Consider the following 16558-nt stretch of genomic DNA (forward strand, 5'->3'; position numbering starts at 1 on the left):
AGCCTCCTTGCTGCCGGGATCCTGCAGTGCCGGAGGCCAGGCTGGATTTACGGCGAGGGCGAGGAGGGATTAATTCTGCCCCCGCCGCCTCCTCCTCCTCCGCCAGTGTCTAATCTCTGCTGGGGCTTCGAGGTCTGACCCTGCTCGGATCGAGGACCGGGATAACCCTGGCTGAGCCGGGCAGGATCCACCCGAGGCTCCGAGAACTAGGTACTCAAAATTGCCCTTTTTTTGAATATTGTTTATTTTTCAGGATCGATGCGTTTATCTGAAGGCCGGGGAGTGTTGGATGAGTGTGAGGGATGCAGAACGGGATGTTCCGCCCTGCTGGCGTGGGAGGGATGAGAATGGGGCGGGTTTGGGGTCCCCGCGCTCCCCATGTGGGGGTGACATTTGACATCGCGGTGCCACGCCGCACCCCCCTTAACCGTGCTATAACTACTAATAACCCACACAACTAATGAATAACCGCGCGCTGTGGGGCGGGGGAGGGCCGGACCCCCGGGGGAGGGTCCGTGCGGGGCCGGGACACCCCCACGGGGTGTGGTGGGCTCGGGCCCGCCCCCACCTGCCCGGTCCCGCCCCCGGCGCCCCCCCCGGCACCTGCTGCGGCGGCGGCTCCGGCCATGGGCGCGCTGCGGCGGGCGGCGCTGGCGCTGGCGGCGCTGCTGGGTGAGCGAGCCCCGGGGCGCGGGGGGCACCGAGCGGGACCGGGGGATGCCGGGCAGGACGCGGCAGAGCTGTGGGGATGCAGCGGGCGAGGTCCGGCGGTGGTGGCGGGGGGATCGGGGTAGCGCGGTGGGCACCGGGCAGGACGCGCTGGGACCGGCGGGACGCGGGAAAAGCGGGATGGAGCGGGCAGGACGAGCGGGAGTTTTTGGGAAAGCATCGGGCAGGACCCGGAGATACCGAGGGGGCACCGGGCACGGTGTGGGAGCAGCCGGAGGCACCCGGGATCCCGACACCGCTGGGAAGCCTTAGGGTGGCACCGGGAAGGACCCCCCTAAATCCATGGACCATGGGGTACCAGGGGCGGGGGTCACAGCACCCACCTGTCTCTGTGCCCCCAGTCCCCTACCCCAGCAGGCAGGTTGGGGGGGAAAGAGGGGAGAGATCCACCCCCTTCCCCTTTTAGGAGTGCCCAGAGCGGAGAAAATCTGAGTCTTTCTGGGAAAAGCCATTTGTACCTTGGAGCTGCCAAACAGTCGCTTCCAACACCCCCAAACCCGATGTACCCCCATATGGGGACACGCCAGGGACTCCAAAGTGAGTCCACAGTTCACCTCCCTGCGTGGCACTGGGCAGGAAAAATCCACTTGTTTTCCCTTGTTTACTGGTGCTGCACAGCCATCCCAGCTGGTTTTGAGGTGAGGGATCTCAACGCTTCTCTGTCCGTGGGTTTTTCCCTTCTTCCACCCCTAATTTCCCACCCTATTGGAGTCTTTTTGGAACTTGCCACGGTTTCTCCAAAAGAAAACATCCTTTGGCGTTCCCAGCGAAGGAGAGGCCTTTGGAGAAAGGAAACGGCCCCAAAAACAATGGCAGCAGCATTTCCTTCCACAGAACACTGGGTGGGGGTCCTGGAGCCGCCATTTGTTCCTCCTTGAAGGTTTTCTTCCTTGATAAAAGTTAATTAAAGCATGCTTGTATGAGGCATGGGGGTCTCTCAGCCCTTAAATCCCACCAGGGCGCTCCTTTGCCGCATCCCGATGGCGTTTTCTGCATGGAATCGTGATGGATTCCCACCAAAAAAAAATCACACTTGAGCCCTGGGATGTGACATCATGGGCACTGATAGCTCAAAAATGCAGCAAAAAGACCCTTTTGAACCCCAAATGTGTGTTTTTCCTTTAGTTTTGCCTTCAAGCAATCCTTCCTCGTCCCGTGGGATCCTCATGAGATCGTGATGGGGAAAAGCAAAATGAGGGATGTTTGTCATCCTTGTTTTCTTCCCAGTCCCTATCCAATCCCATCCCCAATCCCTTCCTCAATCCTATTCCCAATCTCGTCCCCATCCCATCCCGTCCATCTCCGCCTCTCCCTCCCACACCAGGGGTGAAGCACGTTTCCATCTATAGCAAAGTCACATATGATTATTGCATTATTTAATTTTTTTTCCCCAAATTTGGTCTCTCTGGAGGATAGGGCACTTTCTGCCCCCCCCCTGCCCCTGGGGTCGTGAGAAATGGCGCTGTGGATTTTCCCAAGGGACGCTGCACAGCCCGGCATCTCCTATCTGCCCGTTTATAAATAGTCAAAGTTAAGGGAAGAAAAGAAAAAAAAAATCCCCAAAAATAATTTTTAAAAAAGGGAAGGCTGCCTTGCAGTGCTGAGATGCTCCTTGACCTTTTTCCAAGCTTTTTCAAGGGTCCCTTTTCCGGCCAGATTCCCGCTGTGTATTTTAAATCCCAAGCTTGGTCTTTTGGGATTTAATTTGGGTCTGGGTTTCACATGACTCCAGCGCCTTAATCCTATCAACTGGGGTCATCAAACCCCAACCGCCTCCGGGATTTAATTCCCCTGCAGTTCATGGTTTAGAGACTTGGGGAGGGGGCTGCAGGGGGAATTTGCTTTTTTGGGGGTTCAGGGTGTGCCAGAGCCAGGAAACAGCTTTTATTTGGGGGTGAAAGGATAAAATTTTAGATGAGGATAGGGTGATTGATATCAGCAGGGATTAATGTTAAGATTGCAGGGATTTAAAGGTGATTTTTTTTTCCATAGGGAATGAATTCAAAGGGAAATTGAAAGCTGTTTTTAAATTTTTTGTCACGGGAAGATTTAAAGTATTTTAGAATGCTAAATTGTAAGATATTTATTTAATAGGGGGAAAAATATGGCTATATTTAAAGGTAAATTTAAATCTATTCTGCTTTTCCATATGCAAAAAAAAATCCCAGCAGATGGGCTGGGGCGGGGGGAAAACACCCGGGCAGGTGTTTAGCTCAGGGCAGCTGGATCAAAACCCAGGTTTTGAGCCCAAAGAGCAGCAGGAGGGGCTGAGGGCCCCAGGCCCCCCTGGATGAGTATGAGCACCACGAGCAGCTTAATTTTTTCGATCTGGTTAAAGCATTAGAGGATTTGCAGCGTCGAGGTGGCCAAAGGCAGAGCTGTGCCAGAGGGTTCGTCCCGTGCCTGCAGCTCCAAACGCAGCCCCACCGGCCTTTCTTGGGGTCACACCCGTCTGAGACGGCGAATTTGGGGGAATTCTGCAAGAAAAAGGGGATTTGGGGGAGAGGGCACCCTTCAGATCTGATCCATTTCCCTCTCCCCCATACACTGGAGGGGAGATGATGGAGCTGGGATCTCCTGTTGCCACAGGAGTTTTAAGGATGGCAGAGCAAAGGTGCAGCCCCAGAGCACAATTAACATAATTAACGTGCTCCTCATTAGCTTTCAGGGTTAACACCCCCGGGTTTGCAGCAGGGAGCAGCTCTGAGGCACACAGGGCTGTGTTAATGCCTTGGGGTGCGATGGGAATCCTCTGGCTGGTGCCAGAGCATTTTTCCCTCTCTGGAGCCTGGATTTCCCCAGGAATCCCCAGCACCTTTTTTGTGCCCAAAAAGCCATGCTGATGGAGGATGTGGAGTGAAACACCTGGATTTTCCCAGCTGTTGGGGATGCACAGGGGTGTAGAAGCTATGGAGTCATTTATCAATGCCATCTGCATAATCAATGAACTATAGTATTAATTATTATTTTATTATTATCATTATAATCATTATACTTATCACTCTTTTATTACTAATATCATTATAATCACTATTATAACTGTTTTTGTAACTATTATAACTGTTACAATTGTTTTTATTAAATTATAATTATAATTCTTCAACCAGGTCTATTACCTGTTATCTCTAATATATCTAATAGAAATCACAATACAATAATTGAATATAATCTATTTTCTTCTAGATTATCCCAGTTTAACACACTTTTATAATGATGGAGATCTGGGCTGAAAAGACCTTGATTTTCCCAGTTATTGGGAATGCAGGGAGGTTTAGGGGCTGTGCCATCTGCATAATTAATGAACATTATTATTATTATTATTATTATTATTATTATTATTATTATTATTATTATTATTATTATTTCTATTTCTATTTCTATTTCTATTTCTATTTCTATTTCTATTCATATTATCATTATTATGACTGTAGTTGTTATTGTATTGGAATCATTGTTACAATTATTATAATCACTATTATTATTATCATTATTAATATAACTTTTATCATAGTTATTCCCACTTTTAGAATTATTATTCTCACTTTGATCATTACTCTCATTATTCTGAGCACTATTATCCCTTTCACATCCCCGCTATTATCCCTATTCTTACAAAAATATACCTATATTTATAACTGTTATAAATTATATGTTCTCAATGATCTATTTTGTTCTGGAAATTCCAATTTAATGAGTCGCCATCCCATATTTCTTTCCACTTTCTCTAAATTTCATACAATTATCTGTATAATTACATATAAATACACTATAATTACCATTATTTTTCCATACTCTCTATTGGATCTGATACCACAGCTTTCTATAATTAATAAATAATATTATCAATGATTTGGGACCTGCAGGCTCCTCCAGCATCTCCCCCCCCCCCCCCAAACCCTCCAGGATTTAAGGGTTTATGTTCTTAGCCTGGGTGAGCTATTTTTACGCATCCTCACCAGACTGGGCCTTATTTCTCCCAGTTTTTCACCAGAGAAAGGAAATGTAATTATTTTTTTTTTAATTCCTGAGAAGACTTATCAGCCGGAGCAGAGTTTCCTGCCTGGAGCTGGAAGGCTCCGTCCGGAAATGGCACCCATGCCTTGCCAGGAGGGGGATGAACGGATGCGGGAGGAGGCTAAAAATACCCCCCAGCTCCTTGTTTCCCTCTTCCCACCCTGGAAAAATCCAATTAAAACCTCTGAGCTCTTAGGGAAAAGTGTGAGGTTATTGAAAGCTCCCGAAATCCTTCCTTTTCCCCCCAAACTGAGGGTTTGGGATGAGGGGGCAGCATCATTTTTCCCCCTGCATCCCGATGTGAGGCATCCCTGGGGCGCTGGCAGGGCAGGGCCAGCCGGGGTCACGATCGATGCTGGATGGATGCAGGGATGGAGCTGCTGGCATGCAGGGCCTGCTGATGTTCCCCTGGGAAAAACAAACCAGCCCCAGCACAAACTCAGCCTGGCCTGGGCTGATTAATTTTCTGGCCGAGCCTTAGGGGCAAAGCTGGGGAATGCTCTTCCCTCAGGAGCTGAGCACCCCTCTCCGGTCTGTGGTACCACCCTTACCCCATCAACCCCTCCAGCAGGGCTTGGGGGATGCTGGGATGCAGGGGACACGGTGACAGGGATTGGGGTGGGATATTTGGGGTCAAATGAGAGGAAGCCACTCATGGATTATCCCAGTTTAGTGCTGGCAGCAAAAATGGGATGCTGGGAAAGGCTTGTGGGGCGCACATGGGGGAGCCCTACAAATAAATCCCATGGGATCTGGTGCAGCGTCATGGGAGGCTGGGAGTACCCCAGTACTGAGCTAAGGGGGTGTCTGCCTGCTGGAGGGGGCTGTATCCTGGGGAGGGTGACTTGTGCCTTAGGAATTGCCGAGCTGAGCGTGGGGCGGAAGCTGGGGTGGGAGGGAGCAGCAATGTCCGCGTCCTCCGGAGCAGGCGGAAAGCCCTTCCTGTGGCAGGGAAGGAGGCAGAATGTTCTCTTGGCTCAGCTTCCTGGTGATAACCTGGGATTGTTGTTTTTGTCTTGGGAATGGGGGTTTTTCTCACAGTGAGGTTTTGTGGAGAAGTAGCACCTGGGGTTGAGTCATTTCCCCATTTCTTCCCTCTCCCATGGGCAGGTGTCTCCTTGGCCGTGCTGGAGGTGCACGTGGGGACGAGCCTGGTGCTCTCTGTGGAGGGGCAGCAGGCAGTGCTGCCTGTCTGGTACAGCAGCCGCTCCCAGCAAGAGCCCTACATCACCTGGATGCTGAACAAGAAACCTGCTCCCTTCCAGGTGAGGAGAGGGCAGGGCCTGCAGGACCGGAGATGGAGGGGACCAAGCTGGTCAGTGACCATGGAGGGGCTGCTGGTGGTGCCCATGATGGGGGGAAGATTATGGTGCCCACCATGGGGCAGTGGGCACAGTGCCCGTGATGGAAGGATGCCCATGATAATGAGGTGGCCATGATGGAAGGAAACTCATGGTGCCCACCATTGATGCTCATGATGGGATGATGCTCATGGTGCCCGTGCAGGGAAATGCCCACAAATGGGTAAATGCCCATGAAGAGGGGACCTCATGGTGGCCCCCCCACAGTGGATAGGTGTCCATGGTAAGGACGTGGTGCCCATGATGGGGAGATGCCCACAAAGGGGAGATGCTCATGGTGGGGACGTGCCCATGGGGAGATGTGTGGGATTCCCACAGTGGGGCCATGCTTGTGGTGCCCATGGTGGAGAGTTGGCCCATGATGGGGTGAAGTTCATGGCACCCACCATGGAGAGGTGACCACTATGGGGGACATGCTCATGGTGCCCACCATGGGGACATACCCATGGTGCCATCCCCATACCCACTTGTAGTGCCCGTGATGGGGTGGTGTCCACCATGGGGGGATCTCATGGTGCCCACCATGGAGGGTACCCTTGATGGGGGTGCTCATGGTGATGTGTAGATGCCCACAATGAGGTCATGCCCACAGTGCCTGCAGTAGGGAGGTGCTTGTGGTGCCCACAGCGGGGAGAGACACAAGATGGGGAGACATCCAGGATGGGGAGATGCCTGTACAGGCAGGTGTTTGTGGTGTCCATGGTGGGAAATGCTTACACTGGGGAGATGGCTGTGGTCCTCATGATCAGGAGGTGCCTGTGGTGAGGAGGTGCTCATTGTGCCCATGAGGGGAGATGCCCACACTGGGGTCATGCCCAAGGTGCCTGCAATAGGAAGGTGGGAGATACCCTTGGTGGGGGGATGTCCTTGGAAAATGCCCATGGTGCCTTCAATGGGAAATGTCCACAATGGGGGCACCACTTGGGGTGCTCCTGATGGGGAGATGCTCATGATGGGACAGTTGCTCACAGTGCCCATGCCAGGGGTATTTGTGCCTGTGGTGGGGAGCTGCCTACAGTGAAGGTAAGGCTGGAGGGGGCTTATGGGATTTTGAGGGGCTTTTCTCTCCAGCAGCACAATCTGGAAGCAAAAGCATGTGGTATTTCCCCAATGCAGATCCTGTCAGTCATGAGTGGGGTGGTGAAGGTGGAGGAGACAGATCTGAAGTCCCGCGTGGGGTTCCTGCACCCCATCGAGACCCGCAACATCTCGCTGCTCATCAACGCCACCCGCGAGCAGGACTCGGGTCAGTACATGTGCACGGTCAACGTGGTGGACGACACCATCAGGAACGTTGGCCTCATCAACCTCACCGTGCTGGGTAAGGCTCCCCCAGTGCCCCCGGCTCCCTTGGCGCTCCCCGTGGTGTCCCTCAGGACTAACACCTGTGCCCACAGTGCCACCGGCCACCCCCACGTGCCAGCTGCACGGCAACGCCGTCGTGGGGGCCAACGTCACCTTGAGCTGCTCCTCCAGGAAGGGGAAGCCCTCGCCCATGTACCAGTGGCAGCGCGAGCCGCCCACCCTGCAGGTCTTCTTTCCCCCTGCCCAGGGTAAGGTGGCACCAGAGTGGGGCTGGGGAGGGGGCTGGAATATCCTGAGAAGATTCAGATTTCATCTCCTTGAGCACTCCCTGCACGAGGAGGTGGAGGGTGTAGGAGTGGCTTTGGGTGAGGCAGCACCCAAATTTCTCACCTGCAGACCGGGCCAAGGGCACCCTCAAGCTGACCAACCTCTCCCTGGAAATGTCGGGGGTCTACGTCTGCAGGGCTGAAAACCAAGCAGGTTCTGAGAACTGCAGCATTGTCCTGGAGGTACAATCAAGTGAGTACGTGTCCACAGGGTCGGGGAGGGGGACGCAGTCCCCATGAGGTCCCTGTGGGAATAAGGCAATGAGGGAATCTCTGTCTCTCTCTGGCAGCAAGCACCAAAGCAGTCATCGCCGGCGCCGTGCTGGGCTCCCTGGGTGCCCTTGCCACCATCATCTTCTTTGCCCAGAAGTTTGTTGGCTACAGGAGGAAAAAACGTGACAGCCAGGAGGAGGGAGCCAATGAGATCAAGTGAGGCACTCTTCTTGTGGAGGGGGCTCAAATCATCAATAGGTTTCAGGGTTAACAGACGAGGAGAGTGTTTCCACCTCTGGCCCATCATTTCTCAGGCTCAAAGTTAATAGTGGGGAAGAGTTCTTCTTCTCCGGCCAGTCATCAATATTCTCCAGAGGCAACAATCAGGAAGAAAGTTTCCACCTCTGGCCAGTTGTTATGAGGTTTCAGAATTAACAGGGGGATTTTCCACCTGTTTTCCCCTTTCCCTTTTGTCCCCCTGTTTGGGTTCCAGGATGTTTGCACACCCTCACTGCTCAGGGAGAGTACGCTGTGGAGGGAGGGATGGAGGGATGGAAGGGTTCCCAGGGCTGATCTCTGTGACGCTCTCCCCTCTTGGCAGGGAGGACGCCGTGGCCCCCAAAACCCCATCGTGGCCGAGGAGGCCAGCCTCAGACACCCTGTCCAAAACCAGCACGCTGTCCTCCATCGCGGGCACGCGGCAAGGCTACGGAGCCAGAGCCCCGTCGGACACCGCCTCCATCCTCACCAGCACCGGCAGCTACCGGGGCCCCCCGCCCCGGGCAGGGGCGCGGCCCCCCAACCTGTCCCCCCCCGCCGCCAACGGGACCCCCCGGCGCCGCCCGGAGCCCCCCGCCGCGGGTGCGCTGCCCCCCTCCAGCCTGGCACGGGCCGGAGCCGTGCCAGTCATGGTGCCAGCGCAGAGCCGAGCGGGCTCCTTGGTGTGAGCACCCCCCAAAACGGGGTGCCCACAGCCAGCCCATCCCACTCCCCGATTCCTGGGGTGGTTTTGCTCCCTTTTTGGGGTTTCCTTTTCTTTTTAACAGATGCCTCGAGCAGCTGGACTCATCGTGGGTGTGTTTAATGGGTGCAGGGGCTCTCTGTGTTTGGAGGGACCCCATAAATATCACCCCCCAAACCAGCCCCAGCCCTGCCTCAGGGGGGTCCCCTTTTATGTTTTTTTTTTCTATATCTATATATCAGGTGAAATGAGGGATTTTTTCACAAAAGAAAGTAGGGGTGGGGGGAGGGAGGTGATGGGGACACACACACACACTTTTTTTAGGGGTTTTCTGATTAAAAGCTGCTGCGCTGCCCAGCACCGGCGCTTTGGGTGAGTTTGTGCGGATTTCGAGGCGGGGAGGGATGTCCCACGACCTTCTGGGTGATGTCATAGGCAGGGTGATGTCACAGGGCACCAGCCAAGCTCCTCAGGGTGAGGTGACATCACGATGGACGTGTGGTCACACCCATGACCGTGATGTCACACCTGTGACCATGATGCCACTCCCTGTATTGGGAGGTACAATGCCACAATGAGTGTGTGACATCACAGCGCCTCACTGGTGCCTGGATCATGCCATACACACATGTCACATGTCCATCAGGGATGTCACCTGTGCCTGCATGATGTCACACCTACCATCACCCAGCAGCAATGTGACACGTGCCTGTATGATGTCACACCCCCAGTCACGCCTGGTGGTGACATCACACACAGTGGAATGATGTCACTCCAGTCATCACAGATACCATGGTGTACCTGTGATGTGTGTCACACATCCAGCAGTGATGTCACACACACCTGCATGGTGCCACACGTCCAACAGTGACATCACACACACCTGCATGGTGCCACACATCCAGTAAGCTGTCACACACCTGTAAGCTGTCACACACCCAGCAGTGACATCACACACACCTGCATGGTGTCACACACCCAGCAGTGATGTCACACACACACCTGTAAGATGTCACACACCCAGCAGTGACGTCACACACACCTGTAAGATGTCATACACCCAGCAGTGATGTCACACACGCCTGCATGGTGTCACAGCAGCTGTCACTTGTCCAGTAGTGACATCACCACCCATATCATGCCGGCACCTCACAGGTCATCTCCCACCCACAGTGATGTCACAGCACACCCTGATGTCACGTCCCACGCCTGGCAGAGATGTCACACGTGCCTGCAGCGTGTTGTACACACACATGGGAGGTCCCCGCTGGCACCCCCAGCCCCCCAGCCCTCCCCCCTGCCCGCTGTGACCTCACCGCTCTGCCGGTGGCATCAGAAGGCACCGAGGACAGGCCGGGGCTCTGGCAGGGGCGTTTATTGGGGCGGGGGGTGTCTGGGGTGGGGGGGGACAGCCAGGGACAGGGGCGGGGCCTGGCTGTGGGGGGACCCCGGGGGATGCATGCGGGGGGCAGGGGGTGAAGCGGGGGCTCCTGGGCCTCGGCGGGCAGTGCTGGGAGGGGGTCGGTGGCGAGGGGTGTCCGGTCAGCAGCTGGTGGCCCCTGCAAGCAAGGAGAGAGCGAGAGGTCAGCCTGGGCATGGCCTGCCTGTACCCTGTACCCTGTGCCCTGCCTGTACCCTTCACCCTGGACCGTGAACCCTGAGCCTTGTCTGTACCCTGTGCCTGCCTGCACCCTGAGCCTTGTTTGTACTCTGTGCCCTGCACCGTCTGTACCCCTGAGTCTTGTCTGTACCTCATGCCCTGTCGGCACCTTTAGTGCTCTCTGCTCCCCATGCCCTGTCTGCACCCTGCAGCCTTCACCCTGCCTGTACCCTGCACCCTGAGCCTTGTTTATACCCTGTGCCCTGCACCCTGTGCCCTGCCTGCACCTTTAATGCTCTCTGCACCCTGTGCTCTCCCTGCACCCTGCCCTGCCTGTACCCTGAACCCTGAGCCTTGCCTGTACCCTGTGCCCTGCACCCTGCCTGCACCCTTCACCTTGTGCCCTGCCTGTGCCCTGCGCCCTGAGCCTTGTTTGTACCCTGTGCCCTTTAGTGCTCTCTGTACCCTGTGCCTGCCTGCTCCCCGTGCCCTGACTGCACCCTGCAGCCTTCACCCTGCCCGTACCCCGTGCCCTGACTGCACCCTGCCCACACCCTGCACCCTGCTCCCGTGCTGCTCCTGCAGCCTGCACCCTCTCCGTGCCCTCCCCCTGCCCACACCCTGCCCGTGCTCTACTTGCAGCCCGCCCACACCCTGCCTGCACCCTTGTCCTGCCTCCACTGCTGCCCACACTCTGCCCTCACCCAGCCCAGGAACCTGGGGGGGACCCCTGCGTGCATGCACCCCCCTAGGCAGAGCACCATGGCAGGAGGAGGGCACCTGGCTGCCCTGCTGCCAACCTGCTCAGCCCCCCGAACAAGGCATCCCAAAGGAACCTCTGGGCCCTAAGAAGCTGCACAGCAACTTCACTTGGCAGCTGCCTCCTCACTGCAGCCCTCTGACATCCTCACTGCAGCCCCAGTGCAGCCCCAGTGCAACCCTGCTCAACCCTCACTGCAGTCCCATTGAATCCCCACTGCATCTCCAGCTCATTCCCATTGCATCCTCACTGAATCTCTGTTGCTTCCCCACTGCATCCCCAGTTCATCCCCTCACATCTTCACTGCATTCTCTTTGCAGCCCCACTGCAGCCTCACTGTGTTTCCACATTGTCCCCACTGGTTTTTCACAAAATCCCCACTGCATCCTCAGTTCATTCTCATCCCAGCCCCACTGAATCCCCTCTCCATCCTCCGTGCATGCTCACTGCATTTTCACTGACTCTCCAGTGCATTCTCACTGCATCCCCATTGCTCCCACACCACATCTCAGTTCTGTTCCCCCTGTACCCTCAGTTCATCCCCACTGTGTCCCAGCTGAGCTCCACTTCCATCCCCACTGCATCCCCAGTTCCTTCCCACTGCAGCCTTGTTGAATCTCCACTGCATCCTCACTGCATCCTCCTCTTCCTCCTCACTGCATTCCCGCTGCATCTTCAGTCCATCCCCACTGTATCTGCACTGAACCCCCATTGCACTCCTACTCCATCCTCACTGCATCCCAGCTCCATCCCAGTTCCATCCCAGCTGCTCCCCAGTCTCATCCCAGCTCCATCCCAGCTGCACCCCAGTCTCATCCCAGCTCCATCCCAGCTGCACCCCAGCTCCATCCCAGTTCCATCCCAGCTGCTCCCCAGTCTCATCCCAGTTGTGCTCCAGTCTCATCCCAGTTCCATCCCAATCTCATCCCTACTGCATCCCAGTCTCATCCCAGCTGCATCCCAGTCCCATCCCAGCTCCATCCCAGCTGCATCCCAGTCTCATCCCAGCTCCATCCCAGTCTCATCCCAGCTGCATCCCAGTTCCATCCCAGCTGCTCTCCAGTCTCATCCCAGCTGCACCCCAGCTCCTTCCCAGCTGCACCCCAGCTGCATCCCAGTTCCATCCCAGCTGCAATCCAGTCTCATCCCAGCTCCATCCCAGTCTCATCCCAGCTCCATCCCAGTCTTATCCCAGCTGCTCCCCAGTCTCATCCCAGCTGCAATCCAGTCTCATCCCAGCTGCACCCCAGCTGCTCCCCAGTCTCATCCCACCTGCATCCCAGTCCCATCCCAGTTCCATCCCAGCTGCTCTCCAGTCTCATCCCAGCTGCACCCCAGCTCCTTCCCAGCTGCACCCCAGCTGCATCCCAGTTCCATCCCAGCTGCAATCCAGTCTCATCCCAGCTCCATCCCAGTTCCATCCCAGCTGCTCCCCAGTCTCATCCCAGCTGCACCCCAGTTCCTTCCCAGCTGCATCTCCCCCAGCCCCGCCACACTCACGTGGCCGAGCCGGCAGCGCTCCCTCCCCGCCGCTAACCCCGAGCGGGCCCCGCCGCTCCCCGGGGCCATCCCGCGCTCCCGGCACCGGCACAGCGCAGGGCACGGCCCGGGCACGGCGCAGCCACCACCGGGGCTCCAATGCCACGCGGCCTCGGCACCGTGGGCGCTTTTTAAATTTACCTTTTCCTGCCAGGAGACTGTGACACAGGCTTTTAAAAATAGCATGTGCTGAGGCGAGGCGCTCGGGGTGGTGTTGCTAAGGGAGAGATTCAATCCAAATCTAGGGCTGCGCCTTCCCATCCTACTTCCCATCCTTCCCAACTACTACGGCGCGCACCCAAATTTAGGGCAAGGCAGGGGCTGCCTGCCTGTGTGTTTCCATCTCCTGGGAGGAAAAACCCCTTCTCCACCTTGAACCAGTGTGGGGAAGGTTGCTCCATCCCAAATCTGCACAGGGAAGGATGCTCCATCCCAAATCTCTGCAGAGAAGGATGCTCCATCCCAAATATGCACAGTGAAGGATGCTCCATCCCAAATATGCACAGGGAAGGATGCTCCATCCCAAATATGCACAGGGAAGGATGCTCCATCCCAAATCAGCACAGGAATGGTTGCTCCGTCCCAAATCAGCTTGGGGAAGAATGCTCCATCCCATATCTGCACAGGGAAGGATGCTCCATCCCAAATCAGCATGGGGAAGGTTGCTCCATCCCAAATCTCTACAGGGAAGGATGCTCTATCCCAAATCTGCACAGAGCAGAATGCTCCATCCCATATCTGCACAGGGAAGAATGCTCCATCCCAAATCTCTACAGGGAAGGATGCTCCATCTCAAATCAGCTTGGGGAAAGATGCTCCATCCCATATCTGCACAGGGAAGGTTGCTCCATCCCATATCTGTGCAGAGCAGGATGCTCCATCCCAAATCTCTACAGGGAAGGATGCTCCATCCCAAATATGCACAGGAATGGTTGCTCCATCCCAAATCTGCACAGGAATGGTTGCTCCATCCCATATCTGCACAGAGCAGAATGCTCCATCCCAAATCAACCGAGCAAAGGACACTCAGAGCAGCATCCTGGCAGAAATGACCCAGTTTTGGGGGGAAGAGCGGGATTTGGGGGGTACCTAGTCGCCGTTGCGGAGGTCGCCGCCGCGGGTGCTGTTGGCGCACTCGGCGTCCTTGGTTTTCCGATCGATCTCGCCCCCTTTGATCTTCTTGCGGGTCATATGGCCACGGAAACTAGCCTGGATCTTGGCAGCTGCCGCGTTGGCATCGGGATCGTCCAAAGGGATGTCCAGGATGTCCTCGTCCAGCTTTGTGCAGGCTCCCTCCTGATGGTGGCAATGGCAGGGTTACAGCTGGGACCTCAAACAGCTCAGCCCTCTCCCCAAATAATCTGCTCAAGAAGGTCTTATATGAGCCCCTGCTCTAAAAATTAGGTTTACTCATTAAAAAATTGGGTTCCTTTGCTAAAAATGAGGGGTTTTGTTAAAAATCGGGGTCGTTTGTGGGTGTCTTGGGGGAATGGCCACCCTGGAGCACACGGCTGCAGGAAGCCAGAGTCCAGCCAGGGTGATGATGCAGGGAGAGGAAAATCCATGGAGCAGAGGATGGGTTCTGGGGGGTATTTTTGGCAGGGGGCTGGGAGCCATCCTGCACAAAATGAGCTGGTCATGCCTCAGTTTCCCCTTTCCTCATAGCCTGTTGCATCCTCCTGCATCCCTCCTCAGGGCTTTGGTTGAGAACACCAGGAAATCTGGAAAAGCCAGAAGGGAGGAAAAGCCCCACCAAGGACAAATCACTGTAACCCATTCCCCTCCTGCCTCAGCCCACCAGAGCAGTTGGACTCAGCACCAAGTTCAATGGGGAAAAAAAGAAAAACATGGGAAAATGAAATGAGGTGGAAATGAGCTGGCATTGGATGATCCAGTGCCAGCAGCTGTGGGGGTGACGCCTTTGTGTTGCCCCACAAGCACTTAAAGGAGTTTTGGGGGGCTTATTTGGAAGCTGTAGACTCAGGAGGGAGGAAGTTCATCCCATTGGAGCGTGCCATGGCTCCACCAAGTTGCTCAGGTTGTTTTACCATTGTGAAAGGTGAGGATAGTTCCAAGGTGGAAATGATATGTCCAGGGTGGAAATGATATGTCCAGGATGGAAATGTTATAGCCAGGGCTGGAAATCCTATAGCCAGGGGAAGGAAATCCTATATCTAGGAAAGAAATCCTATATTCAGGAGAGATATCCTATATATGCAGAGGTGGGGGAGAATAACCTATATCTAGGGGAGAAATCCTATATACAGGTGGGAGAAACCTATATCCAGGGGAGAAATACTATATCTGGAGAAGGAAATCCTATAGTCAGGGGAGAAAACCTGTACATGGAGGGGCATATCCTATATCCAGGCAAGAAATCCTATATCCAAGAGAGAAATCCTATATTAGAAGAGAGGAAATCCTATATCCAGGGGAGAAATACCATATACAGGTGGAGGAAATCTATATATGTGGGGGCATTTCCTATATCCAGGGGAGAAATCTTATATTCAGGGGAGAAATCCTAAATTCAGAGGAGAAATCCTATATTCAGGGAAAAAATCCTATATACAGGTGGCTGAAACCTATATCCAAGGTGACAAATCCTGTATATAGCTAGGAAAAATATATATTCAGGAGAAAAAAAATCCGATATCCAGGGGAGACATCCTATATTGAGGGAAGAAAACCCACAAACCCATAAACAGGGGGCCACATCCTATATTCGCAGGAGAAATCCTATATCCAGTGGAAAAACACCATATCCATGGGGGTGAAAACCTCTATGCAGCTGATGAAAACTTGTATCTAGGGGAGAAATCCTATATTCAGAAGGAGAAATCCTACATAGGAGGGGGAAAAGTCCTATACATAGAGGAGAAATCCTATATCCAGGCAGGAAAAATCCTACATCCAGGCAGGAAAAATCCTATATCCAGGGTGGGCTTTGCCTCTCTGGGGGTGCTCAGGAGGAGAGATGGGGGCTTTTCTCTGTGCTGCTGTCTTAGCAGGAGGAGGAAAATGGGGAAAAAAGTGGGGAAAGGGGCGAAAAAAGGGGAAAAGGGGCAGGAAAAGGGGGAAAGGGGCAGGAAAAGTCAGGGGGTCAGGGAGAAAGGATGTGGTTGTCTCCCCAAGCCGGTTTAGCAGGAGGAGGGGAGCTCACCTCGGTTGAGGAGAGAGGGGTGCACCCCAATTGAGCCCTTTATCCATAGGCAACCCCCGATCCCACCTGTAGAGCAATTGTGGGGTGGGGGCAAGAAAAAGCTCAATAAAAGCCGGATTCGAGGTCTGGGGGGGATTTTCCTCCGTGGGCTGTGGGGTCAGGCTGCTGGCCGTGGGATGGAGCCCGAAGTGGGCTGAGCAGGAGTGGGGATGGGGGGGCTGGGGAAGGAGCAGCAGCGCTGGGGGGGTCGCAGAGTTGGGGGAGCTCTCGGTGGGCGCAGCACCCCCCGCACCCCAAACCCCCCCAAAGCCCCCAAAGCCCCCAAAGCCCCCAGCGCGGGGGTCAGGGCTGTGGTCAGGGATGGAAGGCAGGAGCGGAGCGGGGCCGGGGAAGGAAGCACGGGCACCTACATTGCAGCAGTCCATGGCGGAGGGCGGGTGGGCGGCCAGCGGCGGGCGAGGGGCTCCGGCAGGATCTCGCTTCCCCGGCAGCTCTCCCGGCGCAGGTGGCAAGTTGAGCGGAGCCGCTTGCCTACGTAATGCGCTTTCCTCCGGGCGAGCCTATCAGCCCGACACCCCTGCCAGGCT

General features: G+C 55.0%; 2 protein-coding genes across 3 annotated transcripts; one reads left to right on the forward strand and one right to left on the reverse strand.

Annotated features, from left to right (window-relative positions):
* Window positions 1-522: 522 nt before the first annotated feature.
* On the forward strand, window positions 523-9563 carry LOC106629872 (endothelial cell-selective adhesion molecule). Of its 2 annotated transcripts, none has more exons than XM_074559678.1 (7): window positions 523-672; window positions 5854-6008; window positions 7221-7425; window positions 7502-7657; window positions 7806-7928; window positions 8026-8164; window positions 8550-9563. In XM_074559678.1, the coding sequence occupies exons 1-7, from the start codon at window positions 627-629 to the stop codon at window positions 8893-8895; spliced, it is 1170 nt and encodes a 389-aa protein (XP_074415779.1). In that variant the 5' UTR covers window positions 523-626; the 3' UTR covers window positions 8896-9563. The 2 variants fall into 2 exon arrangements, with proteins under 2 accessions (XP_074415779.1, XP_074415778.1); XM_074559677.1 differs by having other exon boundaries at window positions 612-762.
* A 706-nt stretch (window positions 9564-10269) lies between these two features.
* NRGN (neurogranin) lies at window positions 10270-16538 on the reverse strand. Its single transcript, XM_074527753.1, has 3 exons — window positions 16382-16538; window positions 13898-14104; window positions 10270-10468 (listed from the first exon to the last, which is right to left on the reverse strand). The coding sequence occupies exons 1-2, from the start codon at window positions 16394-16396 to the stop codon at window positions 13898-13900; spliced, it is 222 nt and encodes a 73-aa protein (XP_074383854.1). The 5' UTR covers window positions 16397-16538; the 3' UTR covers window positions 10270-10468.
* Between the last annotated feature and the right edge of the window lie 20 nt (window positions 16539-16558).

Source organism: Zonotrichia albicollis, chromosome 27 (assembly GCF_047830755.1).
Source record: "Zonotrichia albicollis isolate bZonAlb1 chromosome 27, bZonAlb1.hap1, whole genome shotgun sequence".
Taxonomy (NCBI): Eukaryota; Metazoa; Chordata; class Aves; order Passeriformes; family Passerellidae; genus Zonotrichia; species Zonotrichia albicollis.